Raw genomic sequence first — 26,468 nt, 5'->3', positions numbered from 1 at the left:
CGTCTTTTTTTTTTTTCTTTTTTCTTCATTGCAATGCGAAGCCACAATTGAATCAGAGAGGAATATTTGAATTGTCTGATTGGCTGTTACCATTTCTTCTGCTCACATACAGAACTTGAAACACGTTGATTGGAACTACAGCCCAAGGCTATATAATAGCTCGCGTGCAGAAGTATAGAAAAGTTATATAGAGGCAAGTGGACGACATGAAGGAAGATTCTATATTATATGAACAGGAATCACATGTATGCAAAAATCTCACGATGAGGCTCTGCGCATATATAGCGCAGCTACGCAAGTAATGAAGAAAATATATGTTATCCCTAAGCGAGGCAGACTATTCGGATAAAAGAAAAATTAAGTCGAGGCATGCACCTCAATTCTATATATTCTATATAAACTTTTTTTATTTGCTGTATTGCTTTCTTCTTCCGCATAATACTACTAAAATCAAATAGGGCCAAGAATGTTTAAATTAACGGTAAGCATTTGCCAGTACTTGCGAGGTCGCGCGAAGAATAATGGCGAATCAAGGTTGTTGTAATTTAAAGAAACAATTACGATCCAAGGCTCTTAGCAGTAGCGTGCTAATTTCTTCGTATTTAAGGTAACGTTAAAAACAAGCTTCGGCAACACGCCGCTCCGTGTCTACTTATATCTTGTATATATTCTTCCTGGATCCTAACTAACACGTGTTCCTTAGTCGTTCCTTTATAATATGAGCAGTGCCGGTCTGCTTAAAAGTACGTTGCGTTGAATGAATCCGCTCTAATTATACTTTTCAACAGTCACGTTCTTTCTTTCTTTCTTTCTTCTTTCTTTCATTCTTTCTTTTTTTTCCTTTCTTTTCATGCATGCGTCGCCCTCCCACCAATTTCATAACAGAATGCTATAACGTAACATACGCCACCTCTGGCGAACATTTGAATCGTTGCGCTTCTGTATAGCGCCACACTAGAATAACCTCGATGTATCTTGACAATGTTCGTCAACCGCGCAGCTTCTGCGTGCGTGCTTTTAATCTCGAATGAATTGATTTTCCTGCGCCTTTACATTTTTGGTGACTCGGTCAGTGAACACTACATTGTAGCATGCATACAGAACGAAATTCCGCCAATATAGCTACTAGTAATGAGAGTGCGCTCTCGTGTTAACCAAATGTGTGTTTCTTTTTTGTGTCTATAATGCGACAATTACACGCATGTAGACGCCGATTTTAGCTGATTCTGATCATTTTTTATCACCTGTTCATGTGTCCTATTACGTAGACTTTGTGGGGAGTACTTAGGTGTCCGCTCAATTATCTGATTTAATTTTGAGTACGTGGTTTCTTCTTTTTGCATTACCACATCAACAGCTATCTGACAAGTGCCAGACGTTTCTTAATTAACCTTGACAGTCTCGTAAAATTCAGCCGTCTAAAGACGGTGTCACAAACGGGCGTGATGAAAATGCGGACATCCACGATATATATGACCAGCATGGCAGATGCATGGCCGGTTTAGCACAGGTATAAACGTCCAGCTGCTGTTCGATGATTTGAAAAACCGACGCAAAAACGTTTAACCGCTTCAAATTTATTATCATCGCTTAACAGCGCGAGCGGCTCGGGCAAAGCCATGTATTATATGACGGGGATTCAGACTAGCTCAAAACACTTTTGTACACCTGTTGTTATTCCCGTCAACTCAAAATGTTGCTACGACCTGTTACTTTTGCGATTAGCATGATATACGCATGTATGTTTCATACTGACGTTGCGTTGAACATATTCCGGCCACAATTTTCGCATGCTATCTACTTTAGAACATAGCATTACTAAAGTGCAGCGCGCGGTGAGAAAGCCATCGGTTGGCACCTATACAAGTAGCCCGTGCATATACACCAAAGCGTAATCATCCCTGAGCTCCGGGTGTTCGTGTGTACGCGCAGTACGTAACACGGGAAGAAACGCTCCCCATCCGCGCGAAGAACGCCTCCGACCGAGCCGAAACGTCACTCATCTCAGCCCACAAACCGCCACCGTCTTTAAGAAAAAAAAAAAGCCTTTGACAGGTTGCTTGCCGCATCCCTTCTCTCACGTCACTCAAGCTTCATGCCTCTAGTTCTTGCCTACGCGGATGCTCTAATTTATGGACACCCCGTGTCTTGGAACACAACGGTGAAGATTAGCTGTATGCATGTTGGCAGAAAAAGCTAGGAGCCTTCTTCTGATGTTCTTCTTTTTTTTTTTTTTTTTCTTTCGTCGCCGGTTTCGAAGCGTTGAGTTGCATTGTTCCTTTAGCCGGCTCTTTCGGTTGCTTCGGCGGGCGTGAATGAAAAACTGATCGCCGCGATACAGCTCGTGCGAGCAACGTGCTGGACATCCGACAAACACCGGGCGAGGAAATCGTGCGTAGAGGCAATCGAAACCACACAAAAAACACCACTTGTTGCAAAACATTCCTTTGCGCACGCATCGTATATGACGGTGGGAAAACAATACGTTTTGTTTCTCGCGCACGGTAAAAAAGCCTCTGGTTTGGAAAGAACAATGATGCTTTGTTGTATACGAGGCTGCATACACGAGCAGCAGATCAGGGCTCAATGATATAACCGTGAACGGCCTATACGAGACCACGCGCGGCGGGGATGTGTGACCCAATTTAATCTTGTTAGCGCGCGGGCGCCGTTGACGTAATGAATGATCCTCAAGCGCAACCGAATAGAGAGATAGGGAGCTGAGGCTGCTGTTGTATATCATGTCTTTTCAACACACTCCTATAGCCGTACTCGTCTGTATATCCTTAAGCCTACTGTTCTTCGTAGAGTTACACATTAGAAGAGCGGTACGTGGCTGAAGTTTTCGTTCGAGCACAGAGTCGGCATTCACACCGGCTAGTCACGCGACCAAGTCGCTCGCAAATGGTCTCTTTGATCGCAAAGCGGCCGATTTCGTGAAGTCGCTCGCTGATCGATTTTCAGCTCCGCAACTGGAGTCGCAAAGCTGCTGAATCCTTCAGCGGCGCAGGAGTAAGACGTCGGAATACGTTGATGATTATTTTACGTATATTGACGGTGCATGGCGCGAGCAGATGTGAGCGGCACCAGTCGTGAGACATTTCGGTGCGGCTAAGGCCAGGTCGCGCTCGCCAGTGTGAGCCCAGGGTCCCGTGATTAGCTCCGTGTTCGCCAGTCGCCGTCAGACGCGCCACCTCTGTCAGTGGCCGGTGCGAATGTCGCATAACACATGAAAGTAGAAAAAATGTCCGAATCTTCCATTCTCTGATTCTTATCCGTTTCTAAGGGAACTCAGCGTTCAGATAGGCTTCTTAATGATAACTCTGTGACGTTCGCTTCTTGCGTTGCACTCGACAGCTCTCACGCCTTCGACCGCAACATTTCCGTTCCTGTCAATTTTGCTTACATATTTTCTACATTTTCTTGAGAAATTTGACGACACGTAACGCTACGGCACATAAAAGGTTCTCTCGCTTTTGAAAGCTCCACGTTTCGAAACGACGTTCTTTTGAGCAACCCGCATATACGCGTCCACATCTATAGTAGTTAGTCTTAAAAGGAGAGTCCACCTCACTTCACCGGGAGTATATATTACATACAGGCCGCTTTTTCTCCACTCGGGGGACATTTTTGAGCCGGCCGAATTCAGCTGTCCCATGTTCAACGGAGCGCATTAATGCACTCGAGTTGTAAGTGCTCGTGTATGGGACTCTGGCTGCCTGCCCTGTCTCAGTTTGAGTCTCCCTTTCTTTTCTATAACATTCGCGTCCTTCTTTTTCATGCCGTCTTTCTCAAACCGACGGGAGCAAAAAAAAAAAAAAAAAGGGGGGGGGGGAGGGAGGGGTTAGGACCTGGGGGGTTTATACCCCGGCATCATTACCTCGCGCGCCTTTCATTCTCACGCGCATGTTGCAGCCGCCGGCTTACAACAAGACATGAATGAACCGAACGACCAAACCCCGCGCGCGCACGCACGCATGCTGGGCCGCGTCATGCATTGACACCGCGCCGTCGTCGCCGAGTTGTCGGCGCCGTCGCGCAGCGAACCCGAGTGGACGTCCAATAAACTCCCTGTCCCGACGACGCGCGGCTCTTTTGTCGCAAAGCGTACATGGCGCGCATGCGTGTGAGCGTGTACGCGCATACGCCGAGCGTATATACACGCGTCCGAACCGCTCGACCATGCGGCATGCCGCCAGCACGCACGATATCCAGCGGCCGGCTCGGCGGTCGTCGCGTTGTTGTTGCCTTCTCCTCACCACACGGTGTCGAAGAAAGTACACAATGGTTGGCGCGGTACGGATATACAACGCCAGCGCCGAGAGAAAGAAAGAAAGAAAGAAAGAAAGAAAGAAAGAAAGAAAGAAAGAAAGAAAGAAAGAAAGAAAGAAAGGAACGGTGTCGAGAGCGAAGACGTCTTTCCGGCCGGTCGGCGGTGGGGAACACAATGGGCGACTCGGGCCTTGCGCATTTCTTCTCCTCGCAAGCCGAGTGATCGCCCCAGCGAAGACGACGACGTCGTGCGAGCCGAGCCTTTCGCGGTCGCACCGCAGCAGCAGCCGGGTATACAGAGGAACCGACTGGCACTATCAACCCCTCCCATATACCGGGCACCACGCCTGCTCGGTGGAGTGCATAACGCGCGCGCGCGTCGTGGTCCCCCTCCCCTGCCACCCTATATAGGACTTGACGCGCGCTTTTGTTTCGCCGCAATCTGGCATCTAGCTCGCGCTATCACACACACACTTTCTCCTTCACTCACTATCTTTCTTTCTTTCCTTCTTTTCATGCTGCTTGATTCTGTTCTCCTTCGGTTCCTGTCACCTTTAGTGGAGTCGCCCGTCTTGGTTTTGAATGAAGCGCACTCTTGCATCCACTCCGTTAAAATGGTCCGGCAGACTCGGCAACGCGCGCCGCCCGCCGGTGGAGCGCGCTATAACGTCGTACGAAGAAAAGACGCCTGCGCGACACGTCCGTACATAAAGAACGGCACGATAGGGCCATGCAGCGATAACACCGCAGTCTGTCGCTTTTTTTTTTTTTTTCGTCGTGATTTCACTAAGCTTTTAGTACATGATCCGTTCGGCTTGCAATGACGTCCCTCCGACAGCGTATGGCCATACATGACGCCAACCTTGGGAACGAGGCAGTTGTTTCTTCGTCTTTTCTTTTCGGTATTTTACGAATACCGCTGCTGGCTTGTCATAGAAAACCCTTCGTTGCACATAGGCTGCGTGTGCGCACGTGACTGAGAAAATGGGCTCGTGAGAGTTTTATGCGAGAAAAACACTGAAGTTGCTTCTGGTGTTCAGACGAAAACTCTTGGATTATACCAGGTTGCTCGGGGCATAAGAAGGCGCAAAGGAGTGACACGGACGCAAGAAGGGACGCGTATTGGGAGCCGTGATGATTGATCCCAGATTGAGAAAGTAAATCTCAAAACGTGGTGCTGAGCACCGGATTTCTGCGAAACTGAAATGGCTTAATTCGTCATTGCCCGCGACTCCTATATTCTGGAATTGGCAGTGTGTCCTATAAAGAAGATAATTAAATAGGCATTCAGCGAAACTTTGTCCTGCGAGTAATGTCCGCTTTTTTTTTCTTTTTTTCAAGTCATGCAACTGGGGTGACAGAATTTCGCCATTTTAGTAAGTCTGTTCCCACAGACGCATACACACACAAGCAATACAGAATTTTTTTAAAATAAAAATCACCTTTTAGACGAACACATGAACCATACGATAAACGCATATCTGTGTAAGAATGCGTGCAGGTGTCAACTTTGGCTCAAACTACGATTAGTAAGAAAACGAAGCATTCTCTGCTTACATTTTCTATACATTGCGCGTTATCAAACTTGGTAACATATGGGCGAATTAGGGCGATGGCGCACTGAAGCGCTGTGTTATCTGGGCCCACAAAAATGTCTCAGACTTCAGTGCCATCCTCCACGGCAATCGGCGAGGCAATGGTTTCATCACACTGATTGCTGCCATTATTCTTGCGCAGCCAGATGATCGGCCAACGAGGAAGCGCTTTTACGCAAGAGAAATTTTGTTAACACAAGCCGACACCGTCCTCTTTCCAGATTTATACCAGACTGTTGTTACTAGCCTTTTTGCGAGTGTCAAGCACTTCGTCGCTACCCTGTACGTATTTGTATATGAGCAAGGAAAAGTATCGTTTATTACATTTTTTCCGACGTTATGTAATGCTTTAGCAGCAATCACATTGCACCTGCACATACTTGGTCTGATATATATATATCATGCCTCCCTTAGAATGCACGTATACACTGTCTCCCTTACAATGCACCTGGCTTTTAAATCTGGCTTATTTTTATCGTCTCACACAAACACAAACAACAACGACAGTCACTCGCAATACCAACTCTTATCAAATCACTTTATTCAAGCATCACCAAGATGTTTGGGGGCCAAGACAAAACGCCTTTCAACAGGCTCGACAGGGTGCTTGCCTCTTGGGGCACACAGAAACCGCGGCGTAACTGAACATGTTACAGAGTTCCAGTACAGATATGATAAACATTGGGCATAGAAATGACTATCAGAGTTGTCTAGAGCGACAGATCAGACAACCTATATGTATAGAGAATAATAGGCAGCAACAAACGTCACTTAGCATGGCATATATAATAACCAAAAGTAAGCTCAGTAATGAGGTCACAAGTCATGGTGCGAAGCAGAAAATACAGGTTGTTAAAAAAAATATGCGTAAGGAGCTAGAATTGCAAGGATGATCAGATAAGGGTGATAAGATGCTATAGTGTCTACGGGAGCTGAATGCATGGTGGTTCAGGCAACGTGGGTATGACGAGTAGCTCATTGATTTGGTTAGACTTCGTATTTCTGTCTTCAAACGGCTTTGTGACTGCAGATTGACAATGTTCAACAAATATTGCGTTACAAAGGCAAAAGTTTGCAATGATCATACGTGTACGCAGAAACTTATTACGTTCATGCGTTTAGGGCAAAAGGAAAACGATTTCTCAGAAATTTAGATACAGATAAAGCGTAATAAATAACTCCCCAAGAACGGCTGAAACCGCAGTCACGAAAATGAGACAAATCGGTGTATTATACTACCCTTCAATCCCATGGTAGCTGAGCGACTGAAGCGACTGAAACCGAAGAACGGAGAGCGCATGCGTCACGATTGTTTCGTGCAGCGTTTCTTCCTCCGCGTGTACTGCAAACAAGTAAAACGCACTGCCAGGGGTCAGCGTAGGAGCGACTAGATCACTTCTAATCAACGCTGCTGGCCGCTTCCGTTGCACGCCCGGGTGTTGAGAGGGGCGAGGTCGGATTTCTTCGCCTGCACAGGGGTGGCTGGCCGCCACTGAGAGAAGCACCTCGCAAGCGTGGCAGCCCGCTCCACCGCCGAGTTCGCTCGCTCGCTCGTCGTTCTTCGCCTCGAGGCGGTCACGATATACGCCAAGCCACTCGGCCCTTTTAGCCGCTATACAGCGGGTAATCTCTCTCTCGCACGTGTGTGCGCTTGCTCCATATGGCGCAACGCAAGACCACCTGAGCTGCTGCTTCTGCTTCTCGGGCGCATGAATCACGTGATGCATTTCGACATGGAAGGAAGGTCGGTTTCTTTATCATATATGTTCTCGCGACTTGGGCAAGTGGGGGCAATCGGACCTTAGACGGCGGCTGTTCGCGTGTCTCGTGGACGGGAAAAGTGTCCAATGGATGGGTTTGAGCAAAGGTGCCCCGCGCCGGCGTGGAAGCCCGATGCTGTATGCCCATTATGCCACGTACGCATGCATGGAACGAGAGAACCTTACCACTCCTTCCCTCGTGCAAGCTATAGAGCTTTGAGATGATTGGTGCGTGCGTCGTGTGGCATAGCAACAACTTATAGAAGTGCGAGAGTTTCCCCCATCCTTCCTTCTTGGCAGCAAGCGCTTTGAGACGATATATGTGACAGCGCAGCACCTCGCGGATGGGTCCAGTTTAGCCAGCCCACACCTTCGTCGGGATCGGTCTACGTCGACGTTCACGAAGTGAAAGGACACTATGGCTTTTTAAAATTATGGGAGCGTTAAGAGTTATACTATATAACCGCACGAATCGTGCTACAAATGTAAAGTACATTCGTTCTCGGTAGCTCACTTTCTTTCTTTCTTTCTTTCTTTCTTTCTTTCTTTCTTTCTTTCTTTCTTTCTTTCTTTCTTTCTTTCTTTCTTCGACACTCCGCCCATATACACGCCAGCCCCTGCTCTCAATAACAATCGAGCTCCTATTTGAAAAAAAAACTTTTCCACGCGTCGTCATTTTCTCCCTCCATTTTATTCCACTTCCCTAGCTAAACAGGCGTTCCTTTCGTGCACGTCCCGCGCACGTTCGCCGAGAACATTACCGTCGAAAGCGCAGCCTTTGACCACGCAAAAAACGTATAACCCCGCCCTGCTCGGTGAACCATTGGTCGACAGTCGGCGAGCGGACTTTACGAATGCCGCCCATTACAAGGGCACGTACGAGTGTGTAATATACGTATGTGTATAACGCATAAGTGCGCTCGCCGCAGCCTTCGCGGCAGGCGTGGAACCACACCCTAGAATGGCAAGTCGCGGGCGGTCGCGTTAGGCGCACAATCGAAACAGAGCCAGCCTGCAATTCCGTCTGTCTCTCTCCCTCTCTCTCTTTCCCTCAGCCTCGCTCTCGCTCGCAAACTCGGCCGGCTGGAACGACCACTGCGACTCTCGCAAATTGGCAAATTGCTCGACGGTCCAGCTGCCCATCCCTTCCTCGCTCCCTTTCCACTCAGTCCACGCACAGAGGCTTCGCCTTCCGACGTTTTTGTTCCTTTGTTTGTTTGGTTCTTCGTTGTACCTTGTTTCTTCTTCTTTCTCTCTTTCTCAACAGACAGTAAGACGATAGAAAGAACGAGGGAGGGAGCACGCGCAGTAGCAAACAGAAATGACCCTTCGCGCGGTGTGTAATTCGCGCAGGCCAGTCATTACGCAGCGGCGGTGGTGCGTACAGGCAGAGACGACTGCTGTTTCTGTTTCTGCTGCTGCTGCTGCTGCTTTCGAAATGACCGTGTTCATATATCTGCGCAACGCCGCCAACGCGCAACGACTCTTGCCGGCACAGAGTTACGCACACGCCAGCGAAAGAGAGAGAGAGAGAGAGGCTCACTCTTATAGTTCCAAATGCTGCAGGTCACGTATATGCAGCGTGTCCGGACGGCGCTGTGGTAATGCGTCGTTCGGTTGGACACGTCCGCAACATTCCGCTCACGGCGCGGTGGTCGCTTGTACCGTGCAACTGACCGCTCCCTCCCTCCCCCTCATTCTCTCAGCCCCCAGTGCCAGTATCGTTTTGCCCGATGTGCGTGTCGGTGTTGTTTGTGCCGGAAACAGAATGGGCCAATCGGCGAGTGTGGATGGTCATTTGGGCCTCGTTCGGCAAAAGGTGGGGTGGACTGCGAAGCCTCAACGAAACGGGGAACCGAAAAAGAAACAGCCTAGTCCAAATGCGTCGTGTCATTGGCTGCTTGCGGCCCCCCTCTCGCAATTCGAAATCTGTCATTATGCCTCGAAGCAGCCGCGCTTCCTCAACCGCTGCAGTCTGCGGCGTGCCCATTTTGGTTGCCAGCGGGCAACAAGCGGCAATAGCTTCTATTTCGCCTGCGCGAGTGCTAACTTAACCTAGGCTATGCTCGTACGCGCGATACGACATATAGTTAAGAGGAGCAACAAGAAGAAGCGCAAACGAAGGAACACGCTTGACAATCACAGTGGTCCCAGTAATAATAATCTCACGAGTCGCACTGCTTTTGCACGGACAACGCAAAGGGCGACGCCTGAGGCGCTCGCGCCGCCGTTGGCAGCTGGAAATGCCGGATAATTGTGGGCCGTGATGAATGAAGGCTCAGGCTGGCCGCGTGTATATTTGTGTGTATCTACTGAGCCACGTTAACGCTCTTGTACGTAGATGCATATACATACACAGACACCGCGCACCAAGAACTACTGGCAGACGCACGCACGCACGCACACAAACACGCACTTTTCTCTCCTCTCCCTGGAGGCAGTTATATAGCTGGCGGATTGAAGGCTTTCCGAGCGAGCGTTTTCCACAGCGCGCGCGCGCGCAGAGATAACCATAGCTAAGCAAAATAGGTATATATAAGCCGCGGAGAGGGCATTGCACAGAATGCTACTCGGCGCGCATTACTCATCTCAGGGTTGACAGCGTTGTCTCTGCGTCGCGTAATTATTATAATGCGAAGTGCGCGCTGCTTTCTTGCTCCAGCGGCCCGAGATATGAGGGGCGCGCGCGCGCGCCTATCTATGTGTAATGTTACGCAACTCTCTGTCGCTCGCTCTGGGGGACCTCCCCTGAGCGATTTCGCAAAAGTGCCCCTTTTTGCTCGCGTTTATGAATTCGATGCCATAAACGCTCGTGTACTTCCACGAAAGCGAACAACGACGATCCGTGCTTGTGTGGAATACAAATTACAACCATGCCCGCCGGAAACATGCCAGATGAAGTATGCACTTGTCGCTACGTGTATTTCAATTGCGGCATATAGTCCCAGCTAACGTGCAGCCAAGCTGTTCAAAGCAAAATAAATAAGATTTTTAAAAAATACGGTGCAAGATCTGATTTTAAGGCATACGGTGTTCAGTCATCAGAACTCCGACGATCGAGCACCGCAGGACATGTATTCATTTCTTCCACCGTGATTTCTTAATCTTGGCTAACGCTAGCTGAGACACACGTTGTACCTTCCTGCGCATCGAGGATTTTTGAAGGTCATTGTTTCTGTGTTTCAAGCACTGGAGTTTGAGAAAGTATATAGATTTAAAGGAAAAGCCTATAGTGGTATATGCGTGACTTCGCGAACATCGGTGATATAATATAGACATGCAGTAGAACGCACGTGAAATCGTAGAGGAGTCCCACGTAAAAAAAAAATAATAATAATAATTGCCTATCAGTCCCCTCCATTTCTTGGTTCGAGTGCGAAATGGATGTGCTCGAATTTGATTGAGTGTATATATATGCGCGCGCAGGTTGGCCTTTTTGTATTTATACTTGCTGTTTGTTTCTGGTAAAAGCGTGAGTAGCAAGTCAGCGCCTGTTCTATATACATACTTCTCACCGTGGTTTTCGTCCCGTTCGCGTTGTTTAAAATAATGTTCTAAAAATAGTGGCACCGGAGCCCGATGACAGGTCCGGTCACGCACGCAGTGGCCTTGACGTTTTCGACAAATGTCAGTCAGCAAGGAACGAAACGCAGTGACTGCAGAAGCAGGCGACCTTTATTGATTCGTGGCAAGCCCCAAACGGTTATAGCTACAGCTGGATAAAAATCGAGGGCCCATGTGCTACTACGTAAGCGCAGTACACAAATTACAACGATAGCACAAGAAAGGCAACAGTAATTTAACGCTGCAGAGGAGCCGCGGTGGCATATTCGCCAACATTTATATAGGGCCATAATAAAAATATAAATAAATAAGTCAATCAACAAAGGCAACGCAGGCGGCTTTCTTGTGCTGTATAGCTTTTAACTGTGTACTACTTACAGTTAACCACAGCCGACGTTCCTAATGGCGCGTATACGTGCAACTGTATACCATAAAAGGTCCATGCATGTGCTGTGCGTGCGTGTGTGTTCATGCGTGCGCGCGCGGGTGTGTGTGTGTTTGTGTGTGTGTGTGTGTGGTGTGTGTGTGTGTGTGTGTGTGCGTGCGTGCGTGCGTGCGTGCGTGCGTGCGTGCGTGCGTGTGTGTGTGTGTGTGTGTGTGTGTGTGTGTGTGTGTGTGTGTGTGTGTGTGTGTGTGTGTGTGGTGTGTGTGTGTGTGTGTGTGTGTGTGTGTGTGTGTGTGTGTGTGTGTGTGTGTGTGTGTGTGTGTGTGTGTGTTATACACGAGCACGTGTAGCCGTTACGTGTTTAAAGTCCGCGCAGTGCATATATTTATTTGTTTCGACTGGCTCACTCGTGCTATCCGAAAGCTGATAAACCGAATGGGAGGAAGAAATAAGAGTACGGCGATCTCCTCCTCTTACGCATTCCCCCATAAACTTTTCTTCGGGGCGGATAATACGCCAGAAGAGTCATCTGGCACATTCGGTAACCCATGTACTTCTCTCATATGGATAAAAATAGAGAGAAAGAGAGATCTTCATTTCAAATAGCAGAGATTTCTACCAGCGTGTGTCTGACCGTTTATGCTACTGTGTGTGGGAAAGGGTATCGAAATGCCTTATGAGATGGAGGGCTTAGCTGAGACAGGGCTGGTTGCTTATCCTCGGAACGTCGGCTTGCTAGAAAGCTGTGTATAGAGACCGCTTCTCCCCATCAGAGTGACTGAACTTCAATTCTACGTCGCGTCACAATTCTCTCCTCGCACCTGCATAACTATAGTCTTGCTATATGCTATGATACAAGCTATAACTCGCAACCGCGTGCGTAACCACCCTTAGGGGACGCACCTGCCACCAGCGGCGCCGTGTGCACAGGTGGCAAGAGAAACGCGGAGAAGCTGTTGGACGACAACTGGAAGAAGGAAAAAGAAAAGGACGGCGAATCGGCAGAACGTTCGTATATAGCCCCCACCGTTGCCTGCAGCCCTCGTCGAGGATGTATATAATCGTTCCTAGCTGCTCCGGATGATAATCGTCGGTTTGGGAGCCGCGCGCAATATTTCTGCTGCAGTCGGACGCCCGTTTGCCCCCTCCTCTCTTCTTCGCTGCGCTCTCGTCTTTGGCACATGTGCATGCAACGCCCTGAGCGAGCTACGGCTATACGTGTATACTCGTGGAAATAGCAGTGGGACTCGCGTTCACAGAACTGCAAGAGATGGCACGCAGCATCCTGCCGTCGCCCAAATTGTCCTCTCTTCCTCGGCCGGCTTGTTTATTACACTGCATGTATACGAGAACGCGAGATGATTGCCGCTCCTCGTGAGAAACGACGCGCTGTTGGCCATTCGCTCTGTCCCGAGCATGCGTGCCGCCTCCCCGGCGAGATCTCTCTCTCTCTCTCGTGCTATGTGCTCGGATTGGAGACATGTTCTTCCCAGAATTGGACCCGTCTCGTCATCTTCGATGCCTATGGCACGCCACCTCAGGCTGTACCTGGATGGCTCGCAGTCTGCGGACTGACTTGCGTGGTTGATGTTCGGTCGTGCTTCCCGACTTATATGACGCACTGAACGGTATATAGTGCCTATAGAATTGACGTTTCCTAAACGTTTTCTGGAACACGGCGATCGGGTGGAGCAGTCGCCACCAAGTATCGCAAGGCTACATAGTATAGGGGTGTGTGAATAGTAATTTTGAGATCGAATGTGAATCGAACAGTGCCACTAGCGAGTCTAAAATGGAGTGCTTTTCGAATAAACAACGTCCATTTTATCCGTTAGTATAAAACAATGTTCATACCCTAGTGTTCGTAATATTAGCAAGTATTCTCCGGTTACATTACACGTTATGATGCATTGTTTTATAAAAGTTTGAATAGAGAATTTGGAACAAATGGGCGTTTTTTTCGCGTACTCGTCATTCTTCGAAGAGTGCGAATGATCGTGGCTGAGAAGGAAAGGTCTGGATTCCTGAGCGATGTATAGCGGCCTCCGCTATACATGTTTACGTAACTTCTCGTGTTTGATGTCTGCTACTATGTCCCCCGGGAATAAAAGTTATCGCAGTTTTGCTCTAATTTTATGTATGATTGGGCACACTATTGATGATTTAAACTATTAGAAAAATATTCGTATTTTACTAATACCGATCGAGGCTGACGCGAAAAGTACGTCTGCTCTCCCTGTTCGAAGTCCCTCTGTTGTATAGGAAAAAGTGATAAAACATTACAATTCAGATAGTGATAATGACGAGAAGAATCCCCGGCGGAGAATTCAGTCAACGTCTAGCTGCGGTCCACGCGCTATTCACATAATCAGGGTACAGGTTGCAGTCTTTCACCGTTGGTGCAGAAGTCCTCCACGTATATTTACGTATACTATAGCATGGACTATAGGTCCATCGTGCCAGCAATGTGTCAGACCATAGCTTTTGTCATTGAGTGTACTGTATTTAGAGCTTCACGAATAAACAATCGTGCTCTCGATAATTAAAGAGAACTCCTAAATCGTCCTCGATTGCTATAAGTACCCTTTCTTATTATTTTTTTTTAATTTCACGTGCAAACCACGGCGTCAGAAACATCATTTTAATGTCACTGGTCTTATGGTGTTTTCCTGCATCTGCAATTTAAATCTCCCCGTGAAAGTGTTGTGAAAAACGGCAATTTGTCGTAATGACGGAGCTTTTTGTGAGATAGGGCTCAAAAAGCTACATTTGCACATGAGCTGCGATCTTCGTTCAAGCAGCGCCTACCAAGAGTTATAAATGACGCTCATTCTCGCAATGAACTTAAGTAACTCACAGAACTGTATAACATACACTTTGTATAACAGCGAAGCGGCCTTGCGCACTGAATCATATCACCGTGCTTCGAGCTGCCCGCATACGCGCAGGCTCAACCTTACGCAACCACCATATTTTCATCCATGGGGATCGTGTTTCAAATTAGTTCCATGAGCGCAGTTAACGCGCGTGGAGCCTTTTCTTATTTATTCGCGTTTTTGTTTTTACTATGCACAACAGGGTAAATGGCGGGCGGTTCGAGTGATACTTATATCTGCCGCGATATTTTTAGACGCGCTCTTGTTACCGACGCGATAAAACGCATTAGGATCGGCACGTTCTTCGTGTAACACGCGGGTGCAGGTTGGGGCCAAGCGCGCCAACGATTTCTCGCCGCGCATATAAATGCCGCGGGATGGTCGCCTCTGGCGCGAGCTTCAATTACCTGAACGAGTGTGCAGGGATGTCCCGACCTGTTTACACATATGTTGGCCACGCTGAGCCGTGATTTTGACCAAACTTCCTGGCGATGCTTTAACGGTCGAGAGTACTTGCTATGCGTGTCCTTGACGTTTCCGGGTGCGCCTCCAGCGCCAATCTCGTGCGCTTGAAGTCGGTCGAGATATGCACAAAGTATCTTAATAATCATGTGCACCCCATCGAAACGTGCTTAAATTATGCGTGTCGACGCCGCCCGCGTGACTCACGTTTGAGAAAATAAGTGTATAGAGACTGCTCGGCTGTTTACAATCGGCGACCCCTCGGCATATACTCCACTTCCACTTTTGCCCTTTCGATTAGCCCGCTAAATCTAGCGGACAAGAAAGAGAATGGCATAGGCTAGAGCTGTTCGTCAGTCGCGGCGATTACATGTGCGCGACAGCATGTATGTATAGCATTTTCTAGCGCGTCACCTGAACGCGACACGGCACCGTTAACATGTGTACCGAATCAACCCTCGCTCAACGGTGTCTGAATGAGAGAGAGAAAACGCCAGTCATGTTGCGTGTGACGCGCTTGAATGATGATCCGACGCGCTATGCTGTTGCATTCATGTAAACTCTCGATGCTCCGTCTTGCCCGGACGAATTCACGAGACCGTCCGTCTAGCTGAAGGACTATCCGTCTTCGCTCGCTAATATGTCCGTTATGATAATTGGTAGGCAGGCACCTGTTCTTACGGACCGATATAGCCACTCAGTGCACACGGGCGCTGAACTTTCGTTATTCACAGTTGTTTATAATTCAACTTTGACGTGAAATACGCTAGAAGTTGTACACACACATATGCCCAATCCATGATACGCACTTTCAGACAATTGAACACGTTCGATTCAATGGAGACATATTATAACCCCGTACTTCAATCCATGGTACTGAAACGCACTTACTTTCTTGTCGCAAGATTCCAGTCAAAAGACACGCGATCGGAAGTTCACATCGGCCACAGTCACGTCCTCTGCTGTACGCACGTGCCAAAATGTCTCTTTTATACATACATGTGGGGACCAAATATGCAAGTTAGTTGTTCGGCGTTTGTAGCGCATTTATGTGGTGATTCAAAAATGTACTTCTTGTTGGGCTATATATATAGTTGGTTAAGTATAGTGATTATAGTGATTCGTATAGTATAGAGATTAGTATAGTGATTCGGATTACACGTATGTTACACACACACACACACACACACACACACACACACACACACACACACACACACACACACACACACACACACACACACACACACACACACACACACACACACACACACACACACACACACACACACACACACACACACACACACACACACACACACACGTCTCTGTGGCTCTTGAGCGCCACTGCATCATGTATTGTCTGCCTTGGCCCATTTCTAGCCCTTGAGAAATTGCGGCACTTAAAGACATCGCATGTCACGACCTTTACGGTGGCACAACTAACGGTTCTGCGTCGTGAACTGGAATTCGTTGATTCTGAAAGACGTAGAAAATGGGTGATGTTCTCTAACTCAAAACCGGCATTACAGTGCACGCAGTCAGTTCTCCGACGCGGATGTCATGAACAGCTGACATACAAAATCGTGAAACTTCCCCACCACGTCCAACAAAAAGGCTACGAGGTTGTCTTTCAATGGGTACTTGGTCATTGTGGAATCAGTGGCAATGATTCCGCAGATAACGCTATTCGCACATCAGGAAGAGCACAGCGTTCCAATTCCGCTTGCGAGGACAGACGCCGCAAGGCAGCTTCGACACCTGGCACGCAGTCTCTCACTGGACCGAGTGGAAGTCGTCAAACTTAAGACATACACGACTGCATCGATTAAACCCCTCACTGCAACTCCGACCTCCATTCGGACTTCCTCGACGTGAAGCTTCGCTTCTCTGTCGCCTTTGGTTAGGAGTTGCCTTCACGAAGGCATACTCTACATTAATTGGAGTGACCGACAGTGCGAGCATGCGGAGTCTGCGGCACCGAAGAAACTATCGACCACCTGCTGTGCCACTGTCCACGATATGCCCCAGAAAGACAAGAACTTGCTAACGCGCTAAAAAAACTGGACAATCGGCCGCTTTCCGTGCAGGTGCTGCTGGAACACCGCCCCCATCGCTCGTCGGCCCACAAAGCGTGAAGGCACTTTTGTGCTTCTTGAAAACGACGGGCTTGTGTGAACGTCTTTTACTAATAGTGCAATACCAAACGCGTCAGCGAACTCACCGCTCATTTCCTTCTTTCCTTTCCTCCTCTCTCTCTCCCTGTCATCATTGCGTTCCCCTTTCCCATTCCCCCGGTGTAGGGTAGCCAACCGGACGTTGTTCTGGTTAACCTCCCTGCCTTCTGCTTTTCTCTTTCCTCCCTTTGAAGCGACCAAATAAGCATATGGTTCATGTTCTATTTTCGTACCCCATCAGAAAACGTATAGCCCTGTATTCGAATGTTCCTCTGGCTTCCTTTATTCATTCTCGCCTTTCTGGTTGTTATTGTACAACGGCATTCGTTCGACTTAATTTAGCAGTTTTGACTTATTTTCCTCTTCTTGCATATATGTTTACGTGCACGTACAAGATATGAAACGTTCTTTTGCACACACGCGTGATTCAGTGATCTTAAACATTTAATTAAGGCAGGTATCGTTGCACGCGTCGACTCAAACGTCTTATATGAATTACGGGCACGCACAGCAAACACTGGTGCTCTAGTGCTTGCATGCAGTCGTCACTGCACACTCGAGCTATATAGTCGTGTCAGCAACGTTTGTTTATCCTCATGCGGCGATTTGCCGATCTCCAGTATAAAAGCGAGTCTCTGCGAGCTAAACGTCAGGCTTCGATTGACATACACAATGACACTTCGCGTTTCAAGTCATTCGGCCTATTTGCTATATACCGTTCGAACGTATTATCTCTCACATGTATCGTCTAACGAAACATCTCGTTCTGCAACTGGATGTTGTCTTCTTGTTAAAAGTTAAAATGATGAGTTAGAGAAGACGAGGGTTATCGTACACGCGTCTTCCTCGAGTTGTTCTCCACATGTTGTTTCATTTCAGCCCGCCGCTATAACAGCGTTTCCGCAGGAGGCTAAAAGTATCTACCGTATTTTGTCTTTGCAGACAACAGACGGGAGAAGGACGAAGAGCATCACTGTAAGCAAACACGCTTTCCTATATAGCTCTTTCTGTCGGAAAGACGTGCTTTTTCTTGTAGTCTCTATTTGATGTCGTTGTGTGCCAGCTCGATATTCCATTGCATGCTATACACATGCATGACTGCATACAACCGGTGTAGCAGTGGTATTTACCCCCTTGTTCTGTGTCCCCTTATAGTTTCGTGCACGCGTAGCAAGCCGAAATTGGTGTTCTTATATAGTCCAGAAGCCGAGTTCAAAGTGCTTTTCGTTTGTATAAGTGCTGTTTGCCATTGGCCTGCCGCCCTCTCTAACAATATATGTCCAACATCACGATTAGCTGGCATTTCCTCTTACGTACGAGCAGTTCTCGCGTAAGATTTCTTCCGTGTGAATATACGGGCCTATACGTGTCTCAGAAAGCCGAACAGATACGCGGGGCTCTAACAAGAACGCGTATAGTATTTATACGAGGATCGTTAAAAGGATCTGACAAAAACGAGGCGTTCTCAACATCTTCCCGCGGTACGGGAAGACGAACCAGCTGAGCGCACGCGCGTGCAGACACACAAACATAAGCACTTAAGGCAAGGCACAAACGGCATGCCGCAGACACGCACGTGCGCGAACTACTCTCCGTCTATACGTTCCACAATCGCAACCAAAGTGCAGCGAAAACGTATATACAGGCATACACTCGCGCAAACCATATTGCGAGGCGCATACGTTTATACTATATATGCACACCGCTTTCAGTGAAAGAAACGAGATCCGAGAGCTAACGGGACGCTGGCGCCCCCAAGTTCAGAGCGCGTCTCTTCTCACGACGCATGCTTCCCCCTTTTAGAGGCCGAGAGAGAACCGACAAAGGGAAGGGGAAGCTGGAAATGAGATCCAATTTCACGAAGGCCCACTCAATCTAGTTTCTCCGTCCCGGTGCCGACTGCACGGGCGCTCTAGCTCGCACGTGCGCGCACGTATTCATGCACCACTCTCTTCTCCGTGCAGTTCTCCGGCCATGCAGGCGTACGTTGTTCGTATGTTATACGTACAAGCATACACGTATACACGAAATTTCACAACGTGGAACACGGGGTTCGCGTATATTGCCCATATATGTAGGTTTCAGCTCTTCGTTTCAGCGACGCAGACAATGGAGCAGGGCGCATCACCGAGATCGGGAGCGTAGTTAGCAGTGACACCGCAACGAGACACGGCGACAAATCGAATACCGTCGCGGCTAGCCCCTTTGGGATCAGCCTCCAGGAAGTTAGACGTGTGCGCGATGGCGTATATAGGGGGCGGGAGAGGATGTTTTTTGGTCCGCGTATGCGCGCGTGACTCAGGCGAGCCTGTCCGTTCGTTCGTTCGTTCGTTCGCTCGTTCGTCCGTCCGTCCGTCCGTCCGCCCCCGCCTCACCTTTCGAGACTCTCGCGTCGGGGATCAGTGGAAATTGCGCTCTCGTTCCCTCCTCGAAATGGCTTTAGTGGCTTTTAGCCCGGAGGGGACGCGGAGAATGCGCCATCTGTTGGCAGGAGCCAGTACCGCCCTCGAAGCCTGCGGGCTTGGAGCGAAACGTCGTGAAAAAGTGCCGCTTCTTACGTTGACGCTAAAGCGCCGCGCCCGGCGTCCCATTGAAGTAAACAGTTAAAATCTACACCTCTATGCAATGAGTTCTGGCGAGAAATGACGAACCATTCATAGAAATATACAAATGAGAAGGAGCGGAGCTATGTGTGCGAAATGCCGCGGGTCGCAGGGCTGCAAGAAACGCGCGGGTTCTCTGTTTCACTAAAAATCATTATACTGCTACCAGAATTTGTTTTCGTCGTTCTCTGGTCTTTTAGTGCGTAGTAGCTGACTACAGAAGTCTGACTTGGGCTAAATTCTCAGTCTTCCCGCGCCCGTAAGCGTTCTCACATTGATATTCGAAGAACGCGCTAGCTTTTGTTGTTGAGGCGTACGAGTGTTAAGCGAGCGATCGTTGTGGTAGTTGCGCTTGGGTACTCGGGGAAATAAGAATCGCCTACTGCACCTGAAATATATGAAGAGGAGATCCGTCCGAATCGATGCTCCGAAATCGGGGTCTCCTCGCGAGAAATTTCTGCTTAGCCTCGGTGATCCGACGAGAACCGACGCATTCAGATAACGCTTATTCAAATATTCCGAGAGCGCCGCATACAGGAGCATTAATTCCCGCTGGGATAACTCCCACTAGTATTCCTGTGTATATAAATCGCGCATACAGTACTTCAAACCGCTATGCTACTCCTACGGACATTTGATGCCATCTGGCGGCCGATTGATTTCGCTCGAGGACTCGCGAGTCGTCGACGCCGTCGACGTCGCGGAGGGAAGGGGATGCGAAGCGAGAGCGAAAGCGCGGCATTCGCAACAGCAGCGAGACGGGGCCGGCGACGTCTCCGTTTCCGCACCCGCTGGCGACGGCGGCGGGCGGAGGCGGGTTCGCCAAGGAAAGAAGGCGGAGGCCGTCCCACTGCGGGAGAGTCCGAATCGAAATGCGGAGCCGTGCTCTGCTGCGCCGGCGCGCCGCGGAACGCCGCAGACGCCGGTAGGCGTGCCGACCGAAGACGACGACGACGACGACAAGCGCCGCGCCGCGTCGCCGGTCCGCCTCCGCTGCTCCCGACGGCACCTGCGCGTCAGAGACACACACGCACACGAGACAGTCACAAAAGTGAGCAGGCGCCAGCGACGACTCGGCGGCGACTAAGAGAGGCGTGTTTTCTTCGCCCCGAGAGAGGAAGCTTTAAAAGAAAAGCGAAGAAAACGCGAGAAACCCGGAGCCTCCCACTCCGACCTCTGCTGCGGCACGGACTCCTTTCCGCCTCCTCGCTCGCCCCTCGCTCCCTCTTTTTTTTTTTTTTTCCCGGACCACCGGGACAGAAAAACGGGCCCCGGGCCCGAGAAAAACTCGGCGTGATGTCGCGCGCGAAGTATAGGGTGGCCCGCTTCCTTCCTTCTCACGGGTCGCGCGCCCACTGTGGCCGTTGTTCGTTCCTCCTCCTCCTCCTCTCGGGCTTCCTCTGCGCACTCTCGTGCTTTATCGAGTTCTCTCTGGCTGCGGCTGATGCCTCTGCTTCCTGGAGGCCCGCCGCATCGTTCGTTCGCCTCTACACGTCGTACCCCCCCTCGCCCTTCACTTATTTCGCTCGCTTTGCCGGTTGCGTTCTCATCGCATTCTACAACGTAGGGAGGAGCGCCGCTGGAATGGCGTATGCGCTTCGCATGTGGCCCCGCGTGCGATGGATCTCGAGAGGGTCCCTCCTTTTTCTTGGCCGTCCCAGATGAATGCCCAGCGCATTTACTCTCGTCTCTTGCGTTTCTGACCTTTTCTTTTCTTTTCTTTTTTTTTTCGCGTCCGTTGGTGGTCTGAGGTTCTCTATTTTCTTTGGTGGCGTACAAAGAGAGAGTTTTGTATTAGACGATGCCAGGCCTTCGGCTTTGAATTTCGTGGCTCCGCAGGGCACTGTCACGCACTTAGTGTCGCCGCAGGCATGCGGTCTTGGCACACATATAGCTATGCGAGATTCTTCGGACAAATATAGGGACAGCCTCCATCTGCGATGTCCTATATATCACACTGCATTCTATATCGGACAGTCGGCTTCAGAGGCGACCAAGCGGGTTGAAAGGCGTGATCAGCTTCACAATAAGTAAAAGTAAATAAATGTTTACATAACCCGAATACAATTATTCTCTCGGATTCATGGGCTCATTTACTGCGACAGCAGATAGAAATAATGTCCCCCCGAAGCTATCCAGTGTCCGTATGCTGCAATGTAAAATAATTTACACCCCTAAAGTGAATAAGGGTGTAATCGATCTATAGCGTACACCCTTACACAAAAAGGGTGTAACTTATGTTACAGTGTACTTGGTATTTTTCATTTGTACGTTCATTGTATGGAAAACGGTCATTGTAGTACATATATGCATTGAACCTGGTGTATTCTTTATTGCATAAATTGCACAGTCATATGCCCACTTGCTATGGTCTTGAAGTGAGGCTGACAGTATCGAAAATAAAGAAATGTTGTCGCAAATAATAATAATAATAATAATAATAATAATAATAATAATAATAATAATAATAATAATAATAATAAATAGAGACCTTGGTTACAACTTTGTCAATAAATGGATGTCGTCCCGTCGATATGCTAATAGCTAAATGACAGTGACATAGGTTCCCTCCTTCAAAAAATTGTCTTGTATAAGCGCAAGCACAAAGACACATAGAATGCCTTCGCGAGCAATATGAACAGACCTCCCTCCCTCAGGTTCTCGCTTCCTCTTTTTTCATCCGGTAGCAAAGACGTCTTCGCTCTTTCTACATGAGGATGTTCTTTAGGTCAACGGCTACGCCACAGACAAGGACATAACGGTAATTGTTCTGCTAAGTGATGCCCAATTGTAGTTCGAAAAATTATGTTACTTTTGCGCAAACCAGCTATAGCATACACATGGAACCACACTTAGTACTATGTGTGGTCCTGTGTATACCTTCTGTGTCCGTACCATTGGGCTTGCACTACGACAATCTTTCATGGTCTTAATCTTTGAACGTACGACAATCTTTGAATTACATATTTAATCATGACTTCGTAAAGCCAACAGACAATGAAGCCAAGAAAGCATCGGAGAAATTAGCTGTGGTGTTGAAATTGAAATGAAAGTGAACGAAAAAATAACTTGTCGCCGTGGGTGCCAAACCCACAACCGGAACGCACGCATAATGCGGAGGTTGTGGGTTCGGCTCCCACCGGCGACAAGTTATCTTTTCGTCCACTTTCATTTCACTTTTCTTTATTATTTTCTTCATTTCAATTTCAACACCACAGCTAATTTCCCCGGTGCTTTCCTTGGCTTCATTGTGTGCTGGCTTTATATGTGGTCACGATTAACAAAATCGAGCCCCTCGGTTGCCCTTCTTCTGTCGTTTACATACATATATTCTGCTTTTCGCCCCATCCATTAGTCGGCTGCCAACTGTCTTTACATCCGGCCTCTGCACACTCGCGTCATCGCGGCCTCCTCTCCCCCATAGCGCGATCTGCAGATCCCAAAAACGCGGGGAGGCCGAATAGCTCCTGGGCGCGTCGAGGTCATATCGCCTGCGTCCCATAAATATACCGCCCCTAACTACAAACAAACCTTTCTCTTCCCGTTCTATTTTTTTTTTTTCTCCGATCGCTCTCTTCTATCCCTACGGCCGCTTCCGTCACGATACCCGATCCCTTCAACCGAACGCGGCGCGCGCGTTGAAAAGCGAAAGCCGAGCTGCGCGCATAACGCGCGTATAACCAGAGCCCACCACCACTCCACCATATACCTCCCTTCTGACACACAGGTCACTTTTACTTCTTTGTTGCAAAAAAAAAAAAAAAAAAAGTATCCCCCGTCCGTCCCAAAACAGACCTCCTCGTTCACATTGTTCATGCGTCCCTTCGGAAATTTATATTTTCTCTTTCTTTTTCTGGGTCCTCTCTTTTGCTTATTCTATTACGTGGATGTAGTTTTATGGCGAAGATCCTGTCTCTCATTTCCTTTGGTTCTGCCAACTTCGTAGAAGTATCAATTTAGCGCCAAAAGAAAGTGGGACACTGCAAGACCGCCGTTGAAGCTTAGTAGCGCCAATGCGCCTCTGGACCACTCGTGTCTTTCGGAGTATGTTTGCTCGTCCTAGCAACAGATGGCGAAACTAGGTTTCGAGGCCTCTCCAAGTGGGACCGATCCAACGAAACCAAAGTTTACCAACGTTCACCTAGAAGGAAAGTCGAAAAATAAGAAAATAACGGAAGAGTGAATGGAAAAGAAAACAATTCGTCGGAGTGGAACCTTGTCTCCGTTCCCGCGAAGGTAAACTAAAAATTGCCTGATTTTTTTTTCTCCCTTGTTGAAAAGCTATTGAATTAAAGTTAGAAGTTAATTTTTTTGTAATGTTAGAACAATAAAAGTTAGTTTCACGCAATTTACTCTAAGTTATGCATTGTCAAACTTGAGGACATTTATGTACAGCAGAGGCGAGAACTATGGTCAAGTTTAAAACAATGGGGAGAAATGTGTTAGCTTATGGGACTATTTTTGGACCGTGGCCTTCTACAGGCATTGCAAGGAAGCGCTATGCGCGGTGATAATTCTTTTTTTTTTTTAATTGTGCAGCTATGCAGCTTCGAAGTATTTACAGTGTGCATGCGTTAGAACTTTATTTTATTTTTTCAGCCTCGCGTATAGGTTTCTTTCATCATAAGCCACCATTTGTTTCTGTTTCATTTTTTCTATGTTAATCAGCAGCTTTCTTTTTTCTTTTTTTAGTAATTTCCATCACCTATCTGGCGTCTTACCCTATATATATAGAAGTGAAATGAAGCAACATAATAAGCTCCCAACTTCTCTTCCTGATCCCTAAGCTAAACCCATCAATATATATATATAAACTTTCTTTGCCTCTTGGTATTCCCATTACTCAGTGGAAATTACTGCTGAGGCGAAGTACTTTTCACGGGCACTATAAAGCTCTCAGTGTCACTTAAATACGCTGAAACTTTCACCTGCATACTTCTCCGTGTTTTACAGCCGTTCTGCTTCATTATCTGCAACCCTTTGTTCGATTTTCTACCTCTTCCTCTACTTTCCTCGTTCAATTTTGCTTCGAGTGCTGCTTACACTTCCAGTGAAGAGGAAAACGCCCGTCGTTATACGGCCCAACCGATAATCGAGTTCTCCGCGCGTCAAGCCCATACAAGACACATACTCTAATTGGGCCGACGTTTCAGCAGTTTGAAACCCCCCGAAACGTGGCGCTATGTACATGCGCGATTCAAGCAAACAATACGCCGAGAGAGAAATAAAACGACACTTCGCGATAAACTGTAACTACGAAGCTGTTGGTATTCGCACTTCAAGTGACAGAGCGAAACGAAGAGGGCGATCTAGAGGGATGAGGAGAGGAGGAGAAACCGACCTCCAGATGTCAATCATCTATCCTGCACGCGGGACCCATACGGAGTTTTCAGGTTCGGCTGTCGAATTAGGTTTGGCTGCTGACTCCGCCCGGACACGTTCCAAACTACGCACGAAGAGAAAGAAGCGAACGGCCCTATAGGCACACACCCCGCGTCCTTCTCTCGTCGTCACACATGCCGCTTTCTCTCTTTGTATGCCGACACCGTGTCCACACGAATAGGCGAGCGAAAACGGAATGCCGGGGGAAATGAGGGGGGAGTTCTTGTTTTCGTATCTCGATCGCATGCGACTCTTTCTATTCGCGCATATTTGATCTCGCTCAGGCGACCGTCGGGCGTTAGATGACGTGCGCCGCTTCGCGCGGGCCACTTTCGACGACAGCTTCACCGACGGACAGATGGCCAGAGCGAGTGTTTGCCGGAGCGAAAAAAGTAGAAAGAAAGAAAAAAATTTGATATCGGCGCTTCCGTTTGCTTTCACATGTATATACGCATAGGTACGCGGTTGCCGAGGCAATCAGATACGCCGTTCTAGGACCCGTATCGCGAAAAACTTTATACAGCAGATTCCCTCCCCCTTTTCTTTCTTTCTTTTTTTTTTTTTTTTTTTTTTTTTTGCTTGCCCGCTTGGCGCCATTCTCCTCCTCTGCCTCCGTTTCCTCCAATCCACTGCGGAGCGCGTTTTGCCACGGTCACGTGCTCGATTGTGCTCGCCCGTCGGTGTGTCTGTCACAGTCACTCAACGATCGCGCTGTGGCCCGTCACACGTGGCAGAGAGCTGTCAATGCGAATTCTAGCAAGGCCCACAGAGGGAGACTCGTTACGCATCGACAATTTTCTCCTGGGTATAGTTTATAACAGCGGGACTCCTGTCCGGTGGTTGACATTGGTGGGCAGATGTTGGCTGCGTTCACTTACCCGGCGCACGCGCTGCAAATAGAAGTGCTGTAGTTGGTTTCGTGCTCCTCGGTGGTGGTTTTGTGCGTGACCTATTTGCGCGGCACATACGATTTCAGCCATTCCAGCTCGATGCCTACATAGCAGGCAGCTTAAGGCCTATGTGACCTGCATGTGACGCGAAAATAATAAAAAAAATTGAATCTCCCGGAAGGGAACAAAAACACGCACAGAAAAAAAAGAGGTTCGCCAATTTGTTTTCTTAACTAACTCTCACGCACTGTATCAGGGTCATTCGGGGTTGCCGGTCGTCCAGATTGCAAACTATGCATTAAGTAACAAAATAAGAAAAAGACAAACACGTTCGAGGTATGCTTGAAACGCGTCCACCCTCTCGCATTAAGATATTAGTCCCGGCCCTATATACGACTTGTATAGGAGATGCTGCTTCTGTCACGGGACAGCTATCCCATCGTTATCGATTCTTATTCTTATTCACTTCGATGCATCCATTCTCTCACCTGCCACGTTCATT

The 26,468-nt window shown here is 48.4% G+C and overlaps 1 protein-coding gene across 2 annotated transcripts in view; it reads left to right on the top strand.

Annotated features, from left to right (window-relative positions):
• Positions 1-26,468, top strand: part of LOC119449711 (dachshund homolog 2) — a 68,842-nt gene that overhangs the window by 5,385 nt on the left and 36,989 nt on the right. For both annotated transcript variants that reach the window (XM_037712950.2, XM_049665405.1), the window contains exon 2: positions 18,034-18,066. In XM_037712950.2, the coding sequence (XP_037568878.1) occupies positions 18,034-18,066 (33 nt within the window). The remainder of the gene's footprint in view (positions 1-18,033; positions 18,067-26,468) is intronic.

This window comes from Dermacentor silvarum, chromosome 4 (genome assembly GCF_013339745.2).
Source record: "Dermacentor silvarum isolate Dsil-2018 chromosome 4, BIME_Dsil_1.4, whole genome shotgun sequence".
NCBI classification, from domain to species: Eukaryota; Metazoa; Arthropoda; class Arachnida; order Ixodida; family Ixodidae; genus Dermacentor; species Dermacentor silvarum.
This window is presented reverse-complemented; position numbering and strand designations above follow the sequence as displayed.